Here is a 25,893-nt window from a genome sequence, read left to right on the forward strand (position 1 = left end):
CAGAGGCCGCCGTGCATGCGCATTCCACACCCGTTCGCACCGCAGCGAATGACCCCCATAGTTTTTGAAGAGGAGACTCTCCACTTTCAATCAAAGCTACCAGTGGCAGCCCCAGAGGTGGGGCTGCGGCATAGTCCAAAATTCAAATAGTGGAGCCACACCAACTGCCGGTGAGTCCCAGCTGGTAATCTTGGCAGTGTTTGTGATGGCAGTCGGTGTGGCTCCCCTATTTAAATTTTAGACTGCGGTGCAGCCCCACCTGGAGCCATCACTGAAAGTTGCCTACATTTTTATATCTGCTAGTGACCTATGCCCCACCCAATGGACATCATCTTGCACCTGCACAGTAACTGCCGATTGTGTATCAGGTAAGTCTGATTTTTATTTATTTGAACTTTTTTTTAGTTCTGAGAACATGTTCTTAGCACTTTGAGGAATACGCCAAGGATGAGTGCTACACATCCTTAGCAATGAAGAGGTGAGTACAGTAAGTTGATGTTAATCAACGTTGCTGAGCTGGATAATACATTCTTCTAAGTGATCTTTTGTCATATTCCCTTCCATTGAAACACCTCTTAAGAAAATGATCCTGTTCCTGGGATAACTTGGGATCTGCACAGTTCTTCTTGATTCTTTGTAATTGGTCTATATATATTGTCCATTTAAGGTCGTGACACAAAGAGAAAAAAGAAGTTTCAAAATGTGATGCCCTGCTTGAGGTCATTTATAAAATATATATTTGATTAATTCATGTTGAAACTGTACTCACTGTACATTTGTTATTAAAACCAGCTAAATAAAACTCTAACAAAGAAATGTTTGCGAAAACATCAAGTGCACTAAAAATTGATTTGTACTTATATTCTGAGAATTGTAGTTTTCTTGTGTCATTTCTATATAAGAAAATATTCAATACTATGGTGGTTATTAAGAGTGGTTATCAAACCAAAAAAGTTAGCAATTGGGCAAAACCGAGGTGGTCATTCCGAGTTGTTCGCTCGGTAATTTTCTTCGCATCGCAGCGATTTTCCGCTAATTGCGCATGCGCAATGTTCGCACTGCGACTGCGCCAAGTAAATTTGCTATGCAGTTAGGAATTTTACTCACGGCATTACGAGGTTTTTTCTTCGTTCTGGTGATCGTAATGTGATTGACAGGAAGTGGGTGTTTCTGGGCGGAAACTGGCCGTTTTATGGGTGTGTGTGAAAAAAAGCTGCCGTTTCTTGGAAAAACGCGGGAGTATCTGAAGAAACGGGGGAGTGTCTGGGCGAACGCTGGGAGTGTTTGTGACATCAAACCAGGAACGAAACTGACTGAACTGATCGCAGTTGCTGAGTAAGTCTGGAGCTACTCAGAAACTGCTAAGAAGTGTCTATTCGCAATTTTGAGAATCTTTCGTTCGCAATTTTGATAAGCTAAGATTCACTCCCAGTAGGCGGCGGCTTAGCGTGTGCAAAGCTGCTAAAAGCAGCTTGCGAGCGAACAACTCGGAATGAGGGCCCATGTGCACTGCAGGTGGGGCAGAGATTTGGGTGGGGTGTGTTCTAACTGAAATCTAAATTGCAATGTAAAAATAAAGCAGCCAGTCTTTTCCCTGCACAGAAACAAAATAACCCACCCAAATCTAACTCTCTCTGCACATGTTACATCTGCCCCACCTGCAGTGCAGCATGGTATTGCCCAATTGCTAATTTTTTGGGTTTGCTAATAACTCTGAATAACCCCATATGACTCTTCAAATGGAAAAATACCATGGAGAGGCCAGAAACTATAAGAATTAGATATCAATATTATCCAAGAAATGTATCTTTATAAAATGGTACACTCTTTCTAAACAATAATCCTCTACCCTGGTCACTGCTTCGCACGTACGAATCCAAGATGTTGTCCATGCAGCACCCCTTTACTGGAACAAGCTCTCTCGCTCTATTAGACTCTGCTCAAACTTGCAAAGCTTCAAACAGGCACTGAAAACCCACCTATTCATCAGAGCATACCCTTCTGATGCATAACCCAGTCTCGAGGCCGCTCTTACAACCCCATGCTTCATGCCTTGGCCATCTCAGCCCCGCATACATCCTGCCATCAAGCCACCTTCCGCTTGCTCGTGCCTCATGTCAACTGTCTCCCCCTTCCCCTAGATAGTAAGATCCTTGGAGCAAGGCCCTCTTCCTTCCTGTTCTCAAAGCCCTCTTCTCTCACTCTCCTATTACAGCTCTCTCCTACTCAGCGACCGTCTATACCTGCATCTTCTCTTGCTCGGAACCGTTAATCTCTTCCAATGGATGCCTGCATCTAGTAGTACGCCGATTACTCCTTTGCTTCCTTACATCTCAGCTGTATTGTGTACTGAGAATTGTGGTGCTAATTGTTACCTGTGCTCTGTTTTAGTTTTTGAGTTACAGTACTGTTACGTTCTGTGTATTCCCTGTATTGTTCTGATGTGTGCTGTAAGTACAGCACTGCAAAACATTTAAGGTGTCATATAAATAAAATAATAATAATAATAATAATAATAATAATAATAATCATTAGTGTGAAACCCACAGAAGTAAGCAATTTACAATAAATTAGGTGACATTGGGCCTAATTCAATATGGATGACTATTGAGACTGAAATAGCGATTTTTACGAAACTGCTACTGCTAAAAATCGCATGTGACGGGCCGCCCAGAAAGGGTAAAAGATGCCCACCGATGCAATTGCAAATCTGCATGTGCACTAGCAGAATTGCAATCCATACGCAAAAAAATAGTACCATCGACAGTTGCGGCTGACCCATGCCCACTCAGAATAGGGTGTAGTAGGGTATGCCGGCAGCCGGGCTCCCGGCGACCACCACTCCTCAGAATATTGCAGTTGCAGTCACACTGGGTGTCATATTTGTCATCGCAGTGATCGCAGATGACATCAGATACTCGCCCCGAAAATGGTCATGACATTTCTGCGTTTTCCCAACCACTCCCCACAAATGCCATATTGCCACCAATGAATGGTCACTTCCTGTCAATCAAATTGCGATCGCTTTTTACTTAGGCTGCAAACACAGAACAATTGTATTTTGCCCTTCATTCCTAGTGCATGCGCAGTCTGCCGATAATCGATCAATGCGTGCGTTCTCACATTTGCAAATGATAGTGAATCAGGCCCATTATGCACAGACATTGATTATACAATTTTGAGCGAAGGACCTATTTTATTGAACTGGAACACTTCATTGAAGTTTCCTTTGCTGTAAAGAATTTTAAAGATGATTGCATTTAAAGTAACTTAAATCAGATGCAAGCACACACCATAAAGTACAAGAAACCCTATTAAACTTTAACACTCTTATTACATTGGAATTACAAGGTACAGAAACAATTACAATGAATATAATTATACAACAGCTACTGTATATATTAAAAGTCTCAAATGCACTTGACCTGCAGGTGTCGCTCTTGAGAACAGTTATTAAGTCTGCGAGAGTTGTAACAATAGAACGTTTGTACAGTTCATTCTGTTTGGATTGTTGCAAGGTTTTCCTCTCTGTGAGCAATGACTTTTCTGTTGAACAATCGTTCCTTGACTACTTCTAGTGTCTTTGTATCTTTCTGGCAAAACCCCGGATCACTCCATAGCTTTGGGCATCTGCTATTTACTGTCAGCTGTGTGCTATCTATTTTTAGGAAATGTGCCGTCAAAAACTTTGCTCATTAAATACTCAAACAGATCAAAACATCCATGCTGTTTCTGTCTACAACGTCCCGTCTATAGGGGGCTGATATGGGCTTCAGCTGAAATATGTTAGTATAATACAGGCTATACTGAGTGATTTATCACCAACTTCTCAGGGTGGTTTTATTCAGCTACTCTGCTGTCATGGCTGTGTCAAAGTCAGAAAAATGTTTCTATGCACGTTGCCATATTTGCACCGCACACTGGTCTGCGCTGCGCATGCGTACGCTCTCCCGTGAAGGCGCATACCCGCAATAGCGTGCACCCGCGGGCGCACGGTATGCGTATTTACGGTAGAGTTTATGTAGTCGTAGCGTGCGACTCATTCGTTACATATTTTCACAATTAATGTAGTTTATAGATCATGATCCCTTTGATAGTTTCTGAAAGTTTGGTTAATATAGAAAGTCCCGGAATGGAGGAATTCCTCTTTGTATTGTACGAAGGGTCTGACAAGAGTCATACAGCAGTGTTTGGTACCCATCGGAAGAGTATTTAATTAGCAATATTCCGGTGTTGGTTTGGAGCGTATAAATCGCTCGTGCGGATAGTTATGGACATAAGAAGTTTATGTCCATTTCTATTATTTACTCATACTCAGGTATGCGGCGGGAAACCCAGTTTCCCACCCACCTGAGCTGTTGGAAATCGTCACAGCCCACCTGTATGAATCAACCTATGACCTTTTGTTATGATGCAGGGCCGAATTCCTTCGTCCAATGGACAATGGGATTGTAGGGACTGTAAGATTGCATTGTGTGTGGGGCATAAATAGGCAGTCCGACCACATCCAGCTCTCACTCTTCAACGGTTCTCATTGCTGAAAATCGGGTGCTGGATGTCCAGGCGCATGCGATCGTTTACCCTTGTGCGTAAGTTTCTCTCCGTAATCATATTGTCTTACTGTGAGCCAATCTCTCTCAATCTCTCTCAATCTCTCTCAATCTCTCTCTCTCTCTCTCTCTCTTCTCTTTCTCTCGTATCTCCCATTGACTAGTATTGTATTGTATTAGATCAGCATAGTATTGTAGTGTATTTCTTGTATAGTTATTTGGTTAGGAAGTCTCTGTTATATTGTAGTGTATCATTTGTACTGTGATTCTTTTTGCAAGTATAATAGTTATAATACAGATAATAGGCTTTGGACCCTAAACAGGTATCTGTGTATTTTCTCATAGTGTTGTGTTCACTTGAGCGTCGGTGACGCTCAAGCAGCTTTGTAGTTAGTCAGGTTACACAAGGTTGCACTTACACCCTGTATTCACATTAAGGTATTCTGTGTATTTCATTGATAAAAGGTTTAGTCATAAAGGTATAGCGTTGTGAGCGTCTGCGCCGCTGGTGATCTCCTCGTGGTCTCGAGCGTCCGCTACGCCGTAGCGAATCATTACTCTAATCATAGCCAATAACGTGCTGTCCTGTGATCTCTGGGCCGTGAGCGAACGTGACGCTTGAGCGTCTCGCCTACGGCTGAGCGATCGTTACGCAACTAGCGTACCCTTACGGTACTTCTTAAGTAAACAGCGTACTGTGTTCTTAGACTTCATTAAGGGTTGTTTATACGACAAAAGAATTTAGCATTGTCAATTGGGGACTCGTCCTGTCCTTCTCATATCTGCACTAGGTAGATCAGCAGACATTATCCCCCAGCAAAGGGTGGGAGGTTGTCTCGCAGTGCTGACGGGATAAGCGTCTGCTTCGCTTAGATAAAGAGTGCTGAAGGAATCCGGGAACCGGAAGTAAGAACAAAATGCTTGTGTCTTTTAAAACTGTATTTCTCTTCTGTCTTGCGTATACACGCACGCATACATATATATCTGCATTTCTTTTTCAAATTTCGTATATCACTATTCCTGTTTGCCAATTTTTATAGTTGATAGAAAGTGCTAAAAGAGATTTGCTGTTATTTCATAGTAGAGGTAATAGTTAAAATATAGACCAACACACGGCTTGTCTGGGAGATAAGGCAGTCAGTGTGGTGTGCGGTAGATGATCAGGGATCATCTACATTGATAAAGGTAGAAATTGTGTTATGGTGGATCTTTGTTTTGCGTACACGTGTCTCTAACAAAGACTAGCGTACGCAATCCAGAGGCAGACGCACGCAGCGTACATTACGCAACGTAGCGTCCGGTTACGCCCACGTAGATCAAGTCACGAAAAGTTGGATTTTAGCGCAAAGCGATAAATAACGCACAGCGGTAGATAACGCGACGCGGTAAATAACGCAAATCTATTTTTGGAAAAAATCTGAAATTTAGTTTAACAGATCCTGCTCCTAATTGGTAACACAGCTGGGCTGAAGAAAATTTCTGCGCAGAAATAGATATAGAAACAAAGTGTACATGTGTTGAGTGAGTGTGTTTTTATCACATAAGTTTATATAACTTAGAGGTTGAACCAAAAGGAAAGTCGGGTACTCGTCAAGGAACATACGTGTAAGTGACATATACGGTGGCTAGGGAGGCATCCCTGGTTAAATAATATTTGAGCATTAGAGTATAGCGGACCATAAGGTAACAGACCAGGAGGTCATAAGGTAACAGGTAAAATAGACAAAGAGGTCCGCTATAAAGGTACAAGAGGCACAACGCCAGGGGTGTTGGTGCAGAACCCATATAGGCCATACAAGCTCATGCTGAAGGAATTCGCAGCCGAAATTTTCGATTCCATTGATCTTTCAGTACAATAACAAGTAGTGCTTATGTACTGAACGATTGTACCGCACGTAATTGTGTGCAGTAGTTAGTAATCTGACCTAATACCATTAGAGTAAAGTGGTCACAAACGCTATTTGTACATGTTGACGTGTTTTGTGTAATTTTTTATTTTTGGAAGGGAAGTTCGCTGGTCACTCAGGAACTATCTAACAACCCCACCTTTACTGGAAAGAGTAAGTGTCCTGCGGGTAACCCTCATATGTTCCAGTAAACAGAAGGTTCCATAGGGGCCCTGTATCGAGTACGCCAGCACCATATCGGTGTGATCAGGTCGTATTGGTCGAGGTGGGCGAGTGAGTGGGGTACTCGGTAAACCGCCACCGCCGGCCTATTGTGAATAATTTGGTTTGCTGTAAGGGTTCGCTGAAGACCGTGATATAAAGATCACAGGAGTAGTAAGCAACACCTGCAGATTATGGGGGCCAATTGTTCAGGTAGGGGGCGATCAACCTCGGTTCGGGTTGATTCAGAGAACCGACCAGTTGGGTCGGCAAGGTACATCATGTGTGAAAAATACGGAAGTCACACAGAATCTTTATGTGATGAATGGGAGAGAATGACTGTACAAGACAGGGAGAAATTCCCAAGAATAGGTAGCTTCAGTCCAGAAGTGTTACAAAATTTAAGGAGGAGGATATGTCTCATAAAATCAACAAAGAGACGAATTCAGCATCATGATTATTTACAGTTGTGGCAGCAGGAAGGTGAGATACAGAGAGGTTTGGCTCTGGCGGCGGGATCTGGGGCAGTCAGGAAGCTGATAGCCACAGCCCCTCCTCCACCATACATTGCAGGAGAGAAGTTGATTGCGGAGAGAAACGCACTGGGTTGTAAAACACAAACTCTTAGTAACCCTGTAAATGTCAATGATGTTAACCAAGTAACCCAGGCAATTATTAACCCGTGCAAGTTGTACCCTGTTTTGAACTTTCCTCAGGAGTGTGATCAAGAAGACGATTCGACAACAATTTCAGCGCTCTCTCTAGCGGCCACCATATCAGAAACCACAGTAGGAACTGCACCTCTCACGAGATTAGTGAAGGCCCCTAGCGGAGGGATAGGTGAGGTCGTGTCAACGGGTAAGTATGGCACCATGCATTACACTGAAACAATTTCACCACAAGCTGTAGAATCTACACAGAACGAAGTTGTTAGAGTTAATCCAGTTAAGGTGATAGTAGTTCCCAATGGGAAAACAGATGCATCAGGAGCCACACCCGTTAGGAACATTGCCATGTATTGCCCGTTTACTAGAATGGAATTGAGGACTATAGTGTCTGAATTCCCAGACCCCAGAAAAGATTTAGTGGCAAGCCAAAAATACATCAGGGATCTAGGAAACACTTTAGAGCCCAATAATAAGGATTGGCAGATAGTGCTAAGAGCTTGCTTACCTTCCAATGTCGACTCAGTTCAATTCTTGACTGATTGTGGACTAGATAAAGATGTACCGCTTACCGATGTGTACGACAAGGATAATGTAAAAAGGATAAATTTGCAGCTAAAAGAGTATTTCCCAGCCGTTGCTAAATGGAATAAAATATTTTCCATTAAGCAAAAGGAGTCCGAAACGGCAACAGAATATTTTCACCGGGCACTATTAGAAATGGCAAAATACACTGGTATAGAAGACATTAGGACCAACCCAAACCATCAAGAAGTAGCAGTATCTGTACTGATGGATGGTTTAAAGGAAACATTAAAAGCTAGGGTACAGACCACGCAACCATGTTGGCGAGGTCTGTCGGTGTCCACTTTGAGAGAGGCTGCTATTGATCACGACAGAAACATCACCAGGCACAGAGAGTCACAAAGTGATAAGTTGATGTCAGTAAGTATACAGGCGCTGACCACAAAGCAGCCTGCGTATGTACCATCGAATCCTGTAAGTAAGTCAACTATAATAACTTGTTATTCCTGTAACAGACCGGGACACTATGCACGAGAATGTAGAAATGTACCAAAATCTTTTCAACCCCCTAGACAACGACACGACACACGACATTGGGAGCAGGGTCCACAGAGGCGGAGGTTTGAGCCACATACAGGGGAAACAAAAAGATATCCCCCGAACAGAGACTGGCATGCCTCTGGTAGTTCCCAGCTAACTCCCTCACAAGTAGTCGCTGCCAGCGGGGTACAGGCAGGTCACCATACCCAATAGGGGTGTGGCCATACCTGTAATCTGCAGCCAGTTAAGTTGATTGCCAGTCTTGGAAGCGAACCAGAGATTGCAATCAATGTAGCTGGTAAAACTTTAAACTTTCTTGTAGACACAGGGGCGGCCAAGTCAGTGATAAATTCGACAGTGGGCATGAGAACCACTGGTAGGACAATTCCAGCCATGGGAGTAACAGGAGTAGTCCAGCACTACCCTGTTAGCAAACCAGCCGAGATTACAATAGGGCCTTTGCATACCAAGCATTCCTTTTTGCTGGCTGCATCTGCACCAACTAATCTCCTGGGTAGAGACTTACTATGTAAAATGGGTTGCGTCATTTATTGTACGCCTGAAGGTGTATTCTTGGACATTCCTGAGAATCACGCTCAGGAAGTACGAGACATGTTAGACTCCCCATCAAAATTAATGTCACATTCCATTATGACAAATAGGAATCCATCCCAAGTAGAAGAGATGACATCTCAGATACCAGAGTCACTTTGGACAAAAGATGGACAGGACACTGGATTAATGGCAAATGTAGCTCCAGTAGTTGTACAAGTAAAAGATGGTAGGATAGCTCCAAAAATCCCACAGTATCCTCTGAAGCCAGAGGTGGAGTTAGGAGTTTTCCCAGTAATAGAGCGCTTGCTACAACAGGGCATTCTGGTAAGAACGTCCAGCACAGCCAATAGTCCCATCTTCCCTGTTAAAAAGAGTGGGGGGAGGGGTTACAGACTAGTGCAGGATCTAAGGGGGATTAACAAAATAGTTGAGAGTCAGTTCCCCGTAGTGCCTAATCCAGCTGTCATCCTAATGCAAATTCCTCCCACTGCCAAATTTTTCACTGTTATTGACCTCTGCTCCGCTTTCTTTTCGGTACCTCTGCACCCTGACAGCCAATATTTGTTTGCTTTTACATACAGAGGAGTCCAATACACATGGACTCGGTTACCCCAAGGTTTCATAGATAGTCCAAGTATATTTTCTCAGGCTTTGCATGATTGTTTACAGTCTTTCCAACCAGAGAGTGGATCAGTATTGATACAGTACGTGGACGATTTACTGCTGTGTTCAGATTCACTGGAAGCCTCTCTGAAGGATACGAAACAACTCCTGTTTCATCTTTCAGACACAGGTCACAAGGTTTCCAAAGACAAGTTACAATTATGCGAAACTAAGGTAAAATATTTGGGACACTGTCTAACACAAGGACTGAGACACCTGACCGCTGATAGAATCCAAGCCATTAGAGACATGACACTGCCACAAACCCAGCAACAGATCAGGACGTTTTTAGGAATGTGTGGGTATTGCCGTAATTGGATCCCAGGGTTTTCCATATTGGCGTTACCTTTGCAGGAAATGGTCTCCTCAAACAAACCTGATAGGATCTCGCATACAGACGAATCCGAAACAGCATTTGAGAGACTCAAACAGTGCCTAACGCAGGCGCCAGCACTAGGTATGCCAGACTATGGGAAACCCTTTGAACTATACGGAACAGAAAGTGCTGGTTGCGCAGCAGGTGTACTAACCCAAAAACACGGTGATGCCAGCAGGCCAGTTGCATACTACAGCGCTCAGCTAGACACGGTAGCGCGATCCCTCCCCACATGCTTGCGAAGCGTTGCTGCGATAGCATTGCTAGTGACAAAAAGCGAAGACGTCGTGCTAGGCCACAACCTCACAATCCATACGCCACATGCAGTATCTGCCTTATTGAATTCTGCCCAAACCAGACACGTCTCATCAGCAAGGTTCACAAGATGGGAATTGGCATTAATGGCCCCAGTAAACATCACCATAAGGAGATGCAGCGCATTAAATCCTGCAACATTTCTCCCAGGTGTGCCTGGTCAGACACAAAGGGTGGAAGGTGAGAGTGATGGGGAAGGAGGATTTAATGCAAAGGAAGATACACATGATTGTATGGAATATTTGACCCAAAATTTTACCGCAAGGCCTGACATCAGTGACAATCCACTGGAAGATGCAGAACTCACGTTCTACACTGACGGTAGTTGTCATAGACAGTCAGACTCAGGAGACTTGTGTACTGGATACGCAGTCGTAGATGACCAAGACACCATAGAAGCGGAACCGCTAGGCCCACCTCACTCAGCCCAGGTTGCTGAACTGGTCGCCCTAACCAGAGCATGTGAATTGGCTAAGGGCAAGTCAGCCAATATCTACACCGATTCTAGATACGCCTTCGGGGTAGTACATGATTTCGGAGCCCTATGGCGCCTCAGAAATTTCATGACGGCAGCTGGTACACCGATAGCGCATGCAGCTCACATAAAAAGGCTTCTAACAGCGATACAGGAACCCGACAGAGTGGCTGTTATCAAATGTAAAGCACATACATATAGTCAAGACCCAGTGTCACTTGGTAACAGCCGAGCAGACGAAGCCGCAAAGCTTGCAGCTGCTACCCCCATACAGACAGACACCACACAACTGATGGTATTTAATACCATCAACACACAGAAGTTGTGTGAGATGCAGAATTTGTGTTCCACACAGGAAAGAGCAGTCTGGAAAGCAAAGGGATATGGCCAGGAGTCCTCAGGGCTCTGGACGGATGGACATGGTAAACCAGTGGCCCCCAGAGCATATCTTCCATGTCTGGCTGAAGCAGCTCATGGGTTGACTCATCTAGGCAAGGAGGGAATGTGCAAATTGGTAAGAGCATACTGGTGCGCCCCAGGATTCTCCTCTCATGCGGGTAAAAGAGCAATGTCATGCCTTACCTGTCTGAGAAAGAATATTGGAAAGGCAATACCTACAGAACCATCCCATATCCCACCTGCCGGCGGCCCTTTCCAGGTAATACAAATTGACTTCATTCAATTACCCCCATGTCGAAATTTGAAATATGTACTTGTTTGTATAGATGTTTTCTCGAATTGGGTCGAAGCATTTCCAGCAGCTACAAATACCGCTATGTTTACAGCTAAGAAAATTGTACAGGAATTTGTATGTAGATATGGTATCCCTAGAATCATTGAAAGTGATAGGGGTACCCATTTTACCGGTGATGTCTTTCAAGGAATGTGTAAATTAATGGGTATTGATAGCAAGCTGCACACTCCGTACCGTCCACAGGCGAGTGCGAAGGTCGAAAGAGTGAACAGCACTATTAAAAATAAATTGAGTAAAGTAATGGCAGAGACAGGATTGACGTGGCCAGAAGCTTTACCCATTGTTTTGTATAGCATCAGAACCACTCCCAGGTCCCCTCTTAATCTGTCCCCTTTTGAAATCTTGTTTGGTCGACAACCGCATGTCATGATTAACCCTCAGGATGATTTGAAATGTAACAATGAAGTAACTGTAAAATACTTGATTAACATGAGTAAACAGTTGAGGAATCAAAATGATAATCTGAAATTGGTGGTTCCTGATTTACCAGATAGTAATTGTCATGACATTGAACCTGGGGATTATGTAATGATACGAAATTTTCTACGCTCAGGTTGTCTTATTGATAGATGGGAAGGACCATACCAGGTCTTATTGACTAGCACCACAGCATTGAAGGTTGCTGAGAGAGAGACTTGGGTCCATTCATCCCACTGCAAAAAGGTTGCTGACCCAGAGAAGTCCCGTGATAAGGAACAGACGGTAGAGGTTGTATCACTGGAGTGTCTGTTCCAGGAGGACTGAGGCGGCACCTGAGCCTTGAAGACCGAAAGCAGCTGTCGACTCCCCACTCCCTTTTATTGTTTTCCTCCACTTCCCATCCCCTCTCCCTTAAAATTTCTTTTTCCCCCTTCTCATTCTTCTCCATTTCCTCCTCAAAGATGGACTTGCCCCAAGAGACTGTGATCCGGATTTTGATGTTAACTATGATGTTGACCAGAGCAGTCTGTTCCGGCGAGAGTACCATGGAGGTCGAGAGAGGTTCTGGAATGGGTTCCGATTATGATGATGGAGGCATAGTTTTCCAAGATCAACCAAACCAACAAGCAAAGGCGAGTATCAGAAAACGATCCGATAGAAGAAATTGTGATGGATTGTTAGCTGAAGAAAACTGTATCTGTAGGCTTTGTGACAATTTGGTTGAAGATGGATGCATAAAGAAATGCCAATCCAGTTTTAATATCCATATGGACCGGCATCCATTGAGTGACTATCACTCCTTAGTGGGTAACGTGTTAAACCAAACAGATTGTTGGGTATGCTCTCAAGTACCTCAGGGTCATAGCAAATCAGGGCTAGTACCATTTCCTTTAACGTTAGGGGAGGTACTTGAGCTAAGTGGTGGGAGACCGGTGGACCGGAGGTTTAATATCTCCAGCCCTCCTAGTTTGAAGCTCCACCAATACCATGTGGATGGGTCCCTCTTATGTTTTAATATCTCCAATCCCCGTAAGCCGGGAAATTGGGAAGTGTCATGGAGCAACCTTACCATGACCTTTTCACACAGAGCAGATAGAATGCCTACAGATACAGAGCTTGTACGCCACATAGCCAGTAGAGGAAAATCTTTCCGGTATCGATATACCTTAGGAAATAGGATTACTAGAGTTGGAGAGGTATCACGAGGATACTGTGCACATATCGTACAAACTGATACGTGCCTTAAACAGATGGAAGAATTAGGGTCAGGAGATTTCACCTGGAAGGTTTGTAACATGGTAATGTCCTTCTCCGTCCCTTATGTTCTCCCCGATGACGCATATTTCATATGCGGGAGAAAGGCGTACAAGTGGCTTGCCCCAAACTCTGAAGGATTGTGTTATATTGGAAAGGTATTGCCTGAAGTGATGACTGTTACACATGACAAAATGAAGGACATACACCGTGGTGCCCAAGCTCCTTATACCCACACTCATTACGAGCACCGAGTTAAAAGACAACTGTCAGAAAGGTTAGAGCATCCGGCCTCTGATCTTATCCATGAATCCACCGGGATTCAGGTTCTGGTAGCGTTAGATTTCACTCGCACCGCTCGAGGAGTGATGAATTATAGATACATTTCCGCACTCGCCAATTTGTTAGATAATATCACTGAAATGTATGATGACACGTTTAGATACACTGGAAGAGAACTTCAAGCTTATAAAACAGAACTAGTTCAGCATAGGATGGTTCTTAATTATCTTACAGCAGTAACAGGCGGATATTGTGTTACATTGGCAACACAGTACGGCATAAAGTGTTGCACGTATATCACAAATAGCACCGAGGATCCGGTAGAGGTCATAGACCAAAAGATGGACGATATTCTCCAATTGAAGTGGGAATTTCGTCGAAAACACAATCTCACTCTTGCTGCTGTAGGTAATGAGCTGACTAGTTGGGTGTCATGGTTGAACCCGCGAAATTGGTTCTCCGGTTTGGGAGACTGGGCTCAAGGAGTCATAATGGATGTTGGAAAGTTTCTACTATGTATCTTAGGTGTTGTTATATTTATTGGATTGATATTTAGATGCGGGCAGGCTTTAATGAGGTGCAAACAAAGTACAAGAGTGATGAGCTTGAGGAGTGAGGAAACTGTAATTAACCTGGATTTGATTTATGACCCAATGATAGAAACCATGATGTGATGAAAATGCGATTATAAGGTCCGTTTCTTTCACCTGTTTTTCTGCTTTTTCTCCAAGATACAAAGACCCCCTTGGACGAGGAAGTTGACGAGACGCTATACAGACAACAGACAAGCACCAAAGATGAAGTTTTGACCACTTGAGAAATGGACATTTGATGAACTTTGCCATGGATCCCCAGTTTCCCTAGTATTCTTAAACTCACGCTAGCCCAACATTTTTGTAAATCTGATGGCACTGACAAAGCTATTTGCTCATGCCCAAGGAGCAATACAGCGCAAAGAAGACGACTCTCAACAGATACCGAACAAAACTTCAACAACAGATGTACATTTCCCTGACATAGAATACCACCGCATTTACCGTAATTATGTCTTTTCTTCATTTCTACAACCCTCAGGTAATGACACACATAGTCGATAGGGAATACAGGCACAGATATCAGCAACCACATACTTCCCCCATTCATGTATCATCAACTAAAATGTGCATCCCCATTTTGTTACAACTGAAAGCCGAAATGAGCTCGGTAAAGTTTGACAGCCCATCCACAGACCTGTACCACGGGATAAGAAGGAATTCAAATGTATACTTCGCAATACCTCGAAGCTTGATTTACCACACGTACGGCACGATGATACATGACCCTCCAAACATGGACTCATACACACATGCTTCTGCTTTCTCACTAGGTCATACCCTCTTCACACCTACTCCTCTCTTCTTCCTTACCCCACCATGGAAATCAATTAACCCCTGACTTACATTTTTTCTCCTTTTGAAATGTTTTAGAAAGTGGCAGTTATTATTGACTGCCAAAGGGTGGACTGTCAAAGTCAGAAAAATGTTTCTATGCACGTTGCCATATTTGCACCGCACACTGGTCTGCGCTGCGCATGCGTACGCTCTCCCGTGAAGGCGCATACCCGCAATAGCGTGCACCCGCGGGCGCACGGTATGCGTATTTACGGTAGAGTTTATGTAGTCGTAGCGTGCGACTCATTCGTTACATATTTTCACAATTAATGTAGTTTATAGATCATGATCCCTTTGATAGTTTCTGAAAGTTTGGTTAATATAGAAAGTCCCGGAATGGAGGAATTCCTCTTTGTATTGTACGAAGGGTCTGACAAGAGTCATACAGCAGTGTTTGGTACCCATCGGAAGAGTATTTAATTAGCAATATTCCGGTGTTGGTTTGGAGCGTATAAATCGCTCGTGCGGATAGTTATGGACATAAGAAGTTTATGTCCATTTCTATTATTTACTCATACTCAGGTATGCGGCGGGAAACCCAGTTTCCCACCCACCTGAGCTGTTGGAAATCGTCACAGCCCACCTGTATGAATCAACCTATGACCTTTTGTTATGATGCAGGGCCGAATTCCTTCGTCCAATGGACAATGGGATTGTAGGGACTGTAAGATTGCATTGTGTGTGGGGCATAAATAGGCAGTCCGACCACATCCAGCTCTCACTCTTCAACGGTTCTCATTGCTGAAAATCGGGTGCTGGATGTCCAGGCGCATGCGATCGTTTACCCTTGTGCGTAAGTTTCTCTCCGTAATCATATTGTCTTACTGTGAGCCAATCTCTCTCAATCTCTCTCAATCTCTCTCTCTCTCTCTCTCTCTCTTCTCTTTCTCTCGTATCTCCCATTGACTAGTATTGTATTGTATTAGGTCAGCATAGTATTGTAGTGTATTTCTTGTATAGTTATTTGGTTAGGAAGTCTCTGTTATATTGTAGTGTATCATTTGTACTGTGATTCTTTTTGCAAGTATAATAGTTATAATACAGATAATAGGCTTTGGACCCTAAACAGGTATCTGTGTATTTTCTCATAGTGTTGTGTTCACTTGAGCGTCGGTGACGCTCAAGCAGCTTTGTAGTTAGTCAGGTTACACAAGGTTGCACTTACACCCTGTATTCACATTAAGGTATTCTGTGTATTTCATTGATAAAAGGTTTAGTCATAAAGGTATAGCGTTGTGAGCGTCTGCGCCGCTGGTGATCTCCTCGTGGTCTCGAGCGTCCGCTACGCCGTAGCGAATCATTACTCTAATCATAGCCAATAACGTGCTGTCCTGTGATCTCTGGGCCGTGAGCGAACGTGACGCTTGAGCGTCTCGCCTACGGCTGAGCGATCGTTACGCAACTAGCGTACCCTTACGGTACTTCTTAAGTAAACAGCGTACTGTGTTCTTAGACTTCATTAAGGGTTGTTTATACGACAAAAGAATTTAGCATTGTCAGCTGTTTGTGAGGTCATATTGGGGGGTCATTCCGACCCGTTCGTACGCAGCGGGTGTTCGCTGTGGTGCGAACGGGTCGGAACTGCGCATGCGTGGCGTGCGCATCGCGCACCGTTGCCCGGCGACAGAAGTCGCCAGGCAACGGAGTGCCCAGCGAAAAATAAAGATGCAGCGCTGGATGGAAGAAGATTGACAGCGGAGAGGCGTTCCGGGGCAGATACTCACCGTTGGCGGCCGTTTTCGGGGAGTGGTAAGAAGAACGCAGGTGTTTCCAGGCGAACGGAGGGCGGATGTTTGACGTCAGGACCGGAACCTTCATCGCTGGATCCGTCGCACAGGGTAAGTAGCTGCAGAGCTGGTCTTGTTTTGCAGGAAACTTTTTAAGCATAGCAGAGGTGCACAAGCGATCGTAGCTCTGCTATGCTAAAATACACTCCCCCATAGGCGGAGATTAGTTGATCGCAGCAGCAGCAAAAAGTTGCTGGCTGTGATCAACTCGGAATGTCCCCCATTATTCCTAACACCTCCTCGCCTTGGAGGGCTGCTGTGTCCCATTAATTACTACAGGGGAAGCCTACTTCTCTCTGTATACTGCTCATTTAGGGAATGGTTTACTGCTCAGGGGGCTGCTCACTGCATGTCTGACACTAGGTCAGGCCCTCCTCTGTTCCACCTTCACTCTCACCAGAGAGTCTGCGTCACAGCTCCTGTCCCTCTTGCCTGCCGGGAAGGGCTCTGCCTAAGAGCCCGCCTCTTCCAGGAGTGAGCCACCTCCGCTCAGCCCCTGCCAACATCACCCAACAATGGTCTGATTTTCAGAAGAAGCCAAGCAGTGTCATTATAATACAATACCTGTCAACTGTCCCGATATTGTCAGGACAGTCACGTTTTTTGGGCACTGTCCCGCTGTCCCACCCACACGCTGCAGTGTCCCGTGGTGGGGAGGGAAGTTGAGAGGCCCCTGTCAGTTGCTGCTCCGCTTAGCACATGCGCACATCGTCTACTCACGAGAGGCAGGATAGCTGGGGGCATGACCAGCAGCTCACAGCAGCTGCCCCTGCAGTGATGAAAACGGGAAGCATGGCTGGCGATTACGCCGTTTCTGTGAAGCCACGCACCCTTGGTTGAGACCACACATCCTTTTCGGGCGCATGTCCCAATTTGATCATCATGAAAGTTGGGAGGTATGCAAAACAGTGATCTAAATAAAAATTATTTAGTACTCCAATTAATAAAACGATTATTGTATGTGTGATGAGTCAAGAAATTTAGGACAGTGAATCAAATTCAAGATAAGTAATTTGTAACGTCCCTCTGAACCTTTTAGTACCAGAGGTACAGAGTCAATATTTAATTGGTTGCATTGTCAATCCCCCAACCCCTGGTGGGGTGCAGTAGGATGGCCTATTTTTATAGCTCTCTGCGAGAAATCATAGAAAATATGGATTTTGCCAGATACTGGGGGCAGGAGGCAGCAACGCTAAAAATGCGGCCAAACCTCTGAAAAATGCCATTTCGGAGGGTTAGCCGGTTGCTGCATTTGCACCGAGCTCTGGAATATATTGCATGTATGGGATGCAGCGATCCATGTGGACGACAATTGGGAACAGAAACCTGTGCCGAGCGCATTTTTTGGTGTTGTTTTCTTCGTAAAGTGACGGGGAACCCCAATTAGTGAACCTTTTCCCCTCGCATGGCTCGCAACCTTAGGGCATGGTGCCTCGCTCCGCTACCGCTACGCTCGGCACAGGTTTCTGTTCCCAATTGTAGTCCACATGCATCGTAAAGTATGAAAAAGTCCAATTTTTTTTAAACTCATGTCGACCTTTTGACCTGTTGACCTAGTACATGTCGACCTAATGACCATGTCGACCTAATGCATGTCGACCTTTAGTGGTCAACCTAATGACTGCTGACCTAAGTTGTGTTGACCTAACAACTGTATCCCCTAGCCAGTCCCTGCAAGGATTACACAACCCCTCTCTCACATTTGCTGCATTAAGGCTTATCAATCTATGGAAGTGTTTCAGCAAATTGTGATCGTATTTGGATGTACCGCAGGGATCAGCAGAACACATTATAAAGCAAACTCCAATATGATGCTGGTGACTTTCATGGGAAACGTACAAGGCTTGTACCAGTTTGTTTCAGTTCTACATAAACAAACTAGATAATCTATCAAGAAGTTCCAGTGCTGGTCAAGCAAAAAGCTCCTACCAAGTACTGGAGGGTAACCCGCACCGAGATTAATTAATGATAGTTTGCGTTACAAAGTTGGGGTGCCTTTCATTCTATCCATTCAAACCCTGGTTTTGGGGGTTCACACATGTATGTGAGAAACAGAAGGGTTGAAGGCTCCAAAAGGTGCTACCACCTGGTTTAAATAAGGATATGAAATACAAATCCCCAAGGAAGGGGAAGGACAAAAGAAACCAGGTATAATTCAAGGTGCACTCTACCCCACTGACAATTTTGAATATAATTTAACGAGAGTGTATATATACACTCTCGTTAAATTATATTCAAAATTGTCAGTTGGGTAGAGTGCACCTTGAATTATACCTGGTTTCTTTTGTCCTTCCCCTTCCTTGGGGATTTGTATTTCATAAACTAGATAATCTGTCAGCAAGTCTCCAGACTTTGGTCAGATGTCCTTATTTGAGGACTGTCCGGAGTAATTCTGGACAGGTGATAACCCTAAATCAGTGGATTCCAAACTGTTTTGAATCACGGCGCCCTAGAATATCAGAGTTTTTTTCACGGCACCCCTAGTCCAATAATTTCTTATTGAGAAATTTAGAAAGAAATATTACATTAAGTAGATCGCGTTTATATGTCATCCTTAGGGTCAGATGTGTGGTGAGGGACAAGATTTGCTTCTATTTGACCACATATTTTATGACTGGCAGCCACCAGCACTGGTTTTGCCTATTATATTGACCATGAATAATTTGAATTGGTCCTGGACCACCAACCCAGGGCACCCGTGCAAGTGTCCCGAGGCACCCCGGGGAGCCACGGCACACAGTTTGGGAACCTCTGACCCTAAATAACTCCAACCCTTCTCTTACATGGGAAGAACAGAATAATGAACTGTATACACAGCTTTAAAAAAAAAACCCCAGCATGTTTAAAGTAGTCTAAAGTAGACACATGTCAAGGACATTATTTGGTAAGGGTGAAGTAAGTTATTAAAATCAGAACAAGCCAACCCATTTCTGAGAAATACTTTCAGATGCAGGTTATCTGATTCTGATGATCAAAAGTAGTAAGAATAAACTCTGACAAGTAAATCTGTTATGTGGGCGGTCAGCAAAAAATAGGATGAAACTGCTAAAAGAGCTGTTTACTGTGCGGACCTGGGCGGAGTGTGTGACTGTGTGTGGGAAAGAGGAAGTGTGTGTGTGTGTGTGTGTGGGGGGGGGGGGGGGATGTTCAGACTGAGGTGACCTGGGTTCCCTTACTACATAGTTTATGATAATTGTCCATTAAAGTTTGCAGGACCATTTGGAACCAAAAAAAAAACATTCTGAATTAGCATACAGTACTATTTATTCTGTATGTCATGTATTGTACCTCTCACATGGAATCACCTGAAAAGTAAGTTGATATAGGTTAACGTGCTAGCCCTCATTTCTAATGATAATCTGTAGTGATGATTGTTTAAAGCTAAGAGAAGGGACATGAGGGGGCTACTGGCATACATAAGGGCAGGAGGGGGATCTGATGCCATATATTGCAGCTTAAGTAGGGTCTGGAATTTAAAGGCATTAGGGGTCCATCTGATGCAGGGGCAGTATATGGGAGGAGGGGGCCTGTGCGCACATTTCATGCGTGCCCCCTCTGCGTCGCAGTAGACTCTGCTGATGCGTTGGTCTCCGGAAACATGGCAACCGCCATGTTCCCATCGACTAACCTCTGTTGTGCATGTGCAGGTCTCTGGAAACATGGCGCTCACCATGTTCCTGGTGACAGATCTCTACTACGCATGCATTAATCACTGGGAAAATGGCCAAATCCCAGTGATTTCTGCTGTAGCAGTAATGCTGACATGGGACTCAGGAGAGGTAAGTAATTGAACATGGGTACAGGGTGTATGGTGTGGGCCCCCTTGGACCCCGGGGCCCATGTGCACTGCACACACTGCACCCATTATAGATACGCTTATCTGATGATGACATATAAAAGGGAATTACTGAGGGTGCTCTGCAATATGTAGGGGCATGATAGGGCTCTGCTGCCATATAAACCATCATTAGGGGACTCTGGCATATATAGAGGCATGAGGGGGTCTTAATCCGAATAAAACTGAATAACTGAGGTGGTTTTGGATTATGTATGGGCAGGAGGGAGATATGATGATGCCATATAAACCAGCATGAGGGGGTACTGACATATAAGGGGGTCCAGTGCCAAATAAAAGGGCATTATTGAGGGTGCTATGAAATATGCAGGGACATGAGGGAGCTGTGATACCATATAAATTGGTATGAAGGGGCTATGGCTTATGTAGGAGCATGGGGGTGGGGTGGGGTTATGACCCCATAAATCCATTTTTCTGTCTTTATTAGAGTGGTGAAAAAAATAACCTGAAATCTGACAAAATGGTGGTAACACTACTGTGGTTTTGGCCACACCCCCTGTCCAGGAATCTGAAAATAAAATGGTGGTATCAAGTGAAAGAATATAATGAGACCAGTATTATCTTTGTTTTGACCACATTAAGATAAATGAGAAGTGGGTATATTCACTAAACTGAGCGGTTTTTTTTTTAGGATATTTTGCTTACTGTATATAGCATTGGTACTTTAACTTTTAAGTCAATTGCTATGCCTCACTTTGTGTGCAAAATATTAACTGAAAGTGCACATACCACTAGCACACAGCGGGGGCAGCCATTTTATTCACTGAATCTTTTTTGATCAGAAAGCAACCTGTGGTGTCTCATCCCCTTTAGACTGTATGCTGTGATGAGCAGAGCCCTTTTCCCTCATGATCTTTTCCTTCGCTCACTTTTACCATTATCTCCTCCATACAGCCTACAACGGACCTACCCCAACATGTCCTGTCGCCCTACTGCTTTTTTACTTTATTAGGCCAGCTATTGCAGCAATGTTTATAAACCACGTCTATATTCTGCATTATGGGGGTAATTCCAAGTTGATCGTAGCATCAAATTTGTTAGCAGTTGGGCAAAACCATTTGCACTGCAGGTGTGGCAGATATAACATTTGCAGAGAGAGTTAGATTTGGGTGGGGTGTGTTCAAACTGAAATCTAAATTGCAGTGTAAAAATAAAGCAGCCAGTATTTACCCTGCTCAGAAACAAAATAACCCACCCAAATCTAACTCTCTCTGCAAATGTTATATCTGCACCCCCTGCAGTGCACATGGTTTTGCCCAACTGCTAAAAAATTTGATGCTGCGATCAACTCGGAATTACCCCCTATGAGTCACTACTTTTCTTGTTTTGTCTATACTGTTTCTATTTTTGTACTTTGTAAGGCTCTACGGATCACGTGTGGCGTTACATAAATAAAGGTTAATAATAGTAACAATAATAATACCTCAGTAGTATCACTAGCCGTTAATGAAAGAATACGCTAAATATTGCATAAATTATAGCAATAGTCTTTACAAAACAGAAGGGCTTTACATTTATTTTATCTGCTCTACACTCTCTCTCTATGGACTAATTTACCATTTTTGAAAACTAAAAATAATAATAATAATAATAATAATAATAATAAATATGTAGAGTTAAGTTATATAAAAGTGTAAATGTATATAAAAGTGTATAAAAACTTTTGTAAGTTCAGGTTGCAGCACTTTCACTACCACTGTGGCAACATTCGCACACCATTTGTTTGCCCAGACACGTTGACACGGTTGATTTGACCGTCTTTGCTGCTGTCATGACCTTTCTGTGCTCACCTAATCCGAAAGAACGAAGCAGTGGACATTATTCTCTGCTGCCTGCACTGTACTGCCCTCCTGTGGCCAGAAGCTTACCCTCAAAGCCTGCAGCGTGTTCTACAGCTTGTGCCCAATATATTATTGACAGCTTCCTGCACCTCAAAAAATGATGGGAAGTGGAAGCAAGTACCCTGGTGACACTATTCTGAATCTGCACCTGAATAATCCTAAAATAAGACAAAATAGGCATAGTCATTTTAATTGTATTTGCTTTACGTATCTCTGTAGGCCAAGTATGCATCTAGTGCCTTCAATATTAGAGTTACGTAGTGAAGCAAGTCATGCTAGGGGATGTGGTACACTAATTGGGGTTCCATGTGCTGTGACGGGGAAAACAACACCAAAAAATAAAAAAATGTTGTGTCGATCTTTTTTGTATTGACCATTTGTCAAGTCGACCTTTTCCAGTGGCGACCTTTGCAAGTGTCGACCTTTTGACCATGTCAACCTTAGAGTCCCCTTTTACACATTACAGCAGGTAGAGTCCCCTTTTATACAGTATGGCAGGTAGAGTCCACTTTTACACATTACGCCAGGTAGATCCCCTTACACATGTTACGCCAGGTAGATCCCCTTACACATGTTATGCCAGGTAGATCCCCTTAAACACATTACCCCATGTAGATCCCCTTACACACATTACACCAGGTAGATCCCCTTACACACATTATGCCAGATAGATCCCCTTACACACGTTATGCCAGGTAGATCCCCTTACACACGTTATGCCATGTAGACCATATTATACACATTACACCCGCTAGACTCCCTTATACACAATATGTCAAGTAGAGCACCTTACCGCCCTCTAGGAGAGGAGAGAGAGTGTGGAGCATGAAGAGTGGAGTGCAGTGCAGTGTATAAGCTCTTGACCCGTAACTCACTGCAGGACATGAGAGGGGTGGGCCGCGGGAGTGCAGCACACGGGGACAGACTCTGCCATAATAGCGCTGACTATTATGCTGTAACCAGCGGAAGAGGTTCCCGCTGGTCGAAGCTTGGGGCTGCGGACAGCGCACAGGGGAGCGGGTGCGGCTGTGGCCGTCAGCAGGGGAATATGCGGCCACTCGGGGTGTGTGGGAAAAGAGCGCCCAGAGGGCAAATGTGCTGCGGGCAAAGCACCATCTGCACACACCTAGTTATGGCCCTGCAATATTATAAAATACTACACTATCTCTGCATCTTTGTTAGACGAGTATTTATGATTATAGTCTGATCCTTTGCTGGTTGAAGATTTAAAAAGAGTGAAGCAGCTGTTACATATATGTATTCTGAATCTGAGATTTACTACTTTAAATGTATCTGCTATATCGGATAAGATAAAATAATTCACTGACTATAAATCAATACATTGATGAGCTCAACTGTTTTTTAATGTCACCTTGTTCGATTGCTGCTGTTTATTACTGTAGTTTGAAATTGAAGTGTACAGTTGTCCATGTGTCATATCATTAATGTAACTAAATAATATGATATCTTTCTTTCTCATATTAGCACTGACTGTCAGGTTCATCACTAAACGGTTTATCGGAGATTACGATCCAACGCTTGGTAAGTAGAAATCACCAAAGAGCAAGCTATCTGTCTGTCTATCTATCTATCTATCTATCTATCTATCTATCTATCTATCTATCTAGTATCTATCTGTCTGTCTGTCAGTCTGTCTGTCTGTCTGTCTATCATCTATTTGTTTCTATCTTCGTGTTACTAACTTTAATTAAGAAAGAATATTTTTAACATTCATTTTATTTTTAATATTTGTGAGTAAAAATACATTTAAAATTCAAGATGACAGTAATGAGCGTTGCATGATGCATTGTTCAAACTGCTGTTTGTGTTTCCCTATGGAATGTCACAAGTCAGAAGTAGGAGTATCCGGTTGATAAGCCGACAGTAAAATGGTTGACAGTCAATAGGTCGACCCAAATGGTCGACAGGCACAAAAGATTAACATGGTCAAAAGCTCGGCATGTAAAAGGTAGACAGTACAAAAGGTCAACAGGTTGAAAAGGATGACAGGTTCAAAAGGTCGACAAGACAATGCTCGACACACTTTAAAAAAAACTTTTTTCTACTTTTTCATCCGTTACCATCCATGTGGACTGCGATTGGAAAGAATTACCTTCCCCATAGCATGGCAAGCAGTACACTAATGTTTTTTTTTTTTTTTTGTGTGTGTGTGTGTGTGTGTGTGTGTGCAAAAAGTGAAAAAACACACAACAAATGTATCAACTTTTTGTGTGTCGACCATTTCCATGTTGACCTTTTGACCCTGTAAACCTTTTCTACTGTCTAACTTTTACCTGTAGATCTTTTGACCCTGTAAACCTTTTCTACTGTCTAACTTTTACCTGTAGATCTTTTGACCCTGTAAACCTTTTCTACTGTCTAACTTTTACCTGTAGATCTTTTGACCCTACGACCTTTTTCATGTCAACCAATACAGTAGGTTCTCTGACCAAAGTCAGACACCTCTAAAAATGCTTTCTGGCAAACTTATTTTTGTTTTTAGTTTTTTTCTATTGTGTAAGTATCCAGTAGTCTCTCTTTTGAGGACAAATATATATAAAAATAATATAGAACAATGATGGCTGATATAGGGGTATGTATACAATATCATACACGGCTAGTTGTCAAGTAGCATGCAGGTCTGAAACATTTTTGTTTGTGTAAATAAAAACTAAATGTGGTAAATCTGTAACTCCATTGCTTTAACTCCCACGTATTACAGAGCAAAAATCTGTTTCTTAGCCAGCTGCCCGTGAACATGGCTGCAGTGATTTTCCACTTGAATAATACTTCTTACTACTTGCCAGACTCTGCTACACTGATTAAATGATCAGACAATCAGTCATTGTCATTAGAAAAGCCCCTGGACAATGCCCCCCCCCTACTTTGTGTTACTGCATAGATTCTGTATGCATAGCAGTTGAAATCAGAATTAAATAGTAGGGGGTCTGTCACCTTGAGATAAATGTAACTTGTTCTCTTATTAGAGAATCTGCTTTTTCTATTTTTTTTTCCTGTGCTTTTAAATAATGAATTTATAAAATCTGACAAATATGCTTATTTATGTCGCTGTACAGCTGTCCCCTGGAATACATTGCATCCCATGTGGATTTTTAGCAATGAGCTATAGAAATAGCAAAACAAATCTTTTGATGACTTAAACACATGGCTGAGAAGCACAGATATCAACCTAGTAATAATAATAATAATAATAATAATAATAATAATAATAATAATAATATGAAATAATAAGAAGGTAATACTTGAAGAGAGCATGTAAAAGATATATACAAACCTTTAGGTGACTGTAGGTGCTGATACAGAGTTGAGCACCAGGCGCCCGTATTTGCTTCCATGTTGCTTGCATGGAAATAAATGTGTATTACCACTGAATGCAGATTTGGGTGCATATTTGTGATCCAACTGTCCCTATCCGTATGCTTGGTTTCATCATTCTCAGTATGCATTTGCACCAGCCAGTGGTAAACGCAGGATTT

At 43.3% G+C, this 25,893-nt stretch overlaps 1 protein-coding gene across 1 annotated transcript in view; it reads left to right on the forward strand.

The window, feature by feature from the left end:
* LOC134968838 (ras-related and estrogen-regulated growth inhibitor-like) overlaps positions 1-25,893 on the forward strand; it is a 99,796-nt gene that overhangs the window by 45,889 nt on the left and 28,014 nt on the right. Inside the window, exon 2 of the mRNA XM_063944351.1 lies at positions 23,882-23,938. Coding sequence (XP_063800421.1) covers positions 23,882-23,938 — 57 coding nt within the window. The remainder of the gene's footprint in view (positions 1-23,881; positions 23,939-25,893) is intronic.

The sequence above is a fragment of the Pseudophryne corroboree genome, chromosome 11, assembly GCF_028390025.1.
Source record: "Pseudophryne corroboree isolate aPseCor3 chromosome 11, aPseCor3.hap2, whole genome shotgun sequence".
NCBI classification, from domain to species: domain Eukaryota; kingdom Metazoa; phylum Chordata; class Amphibia; order Anura; family Myobatrachidae; genus Pseudophryne; species Pseudophryne corroboree.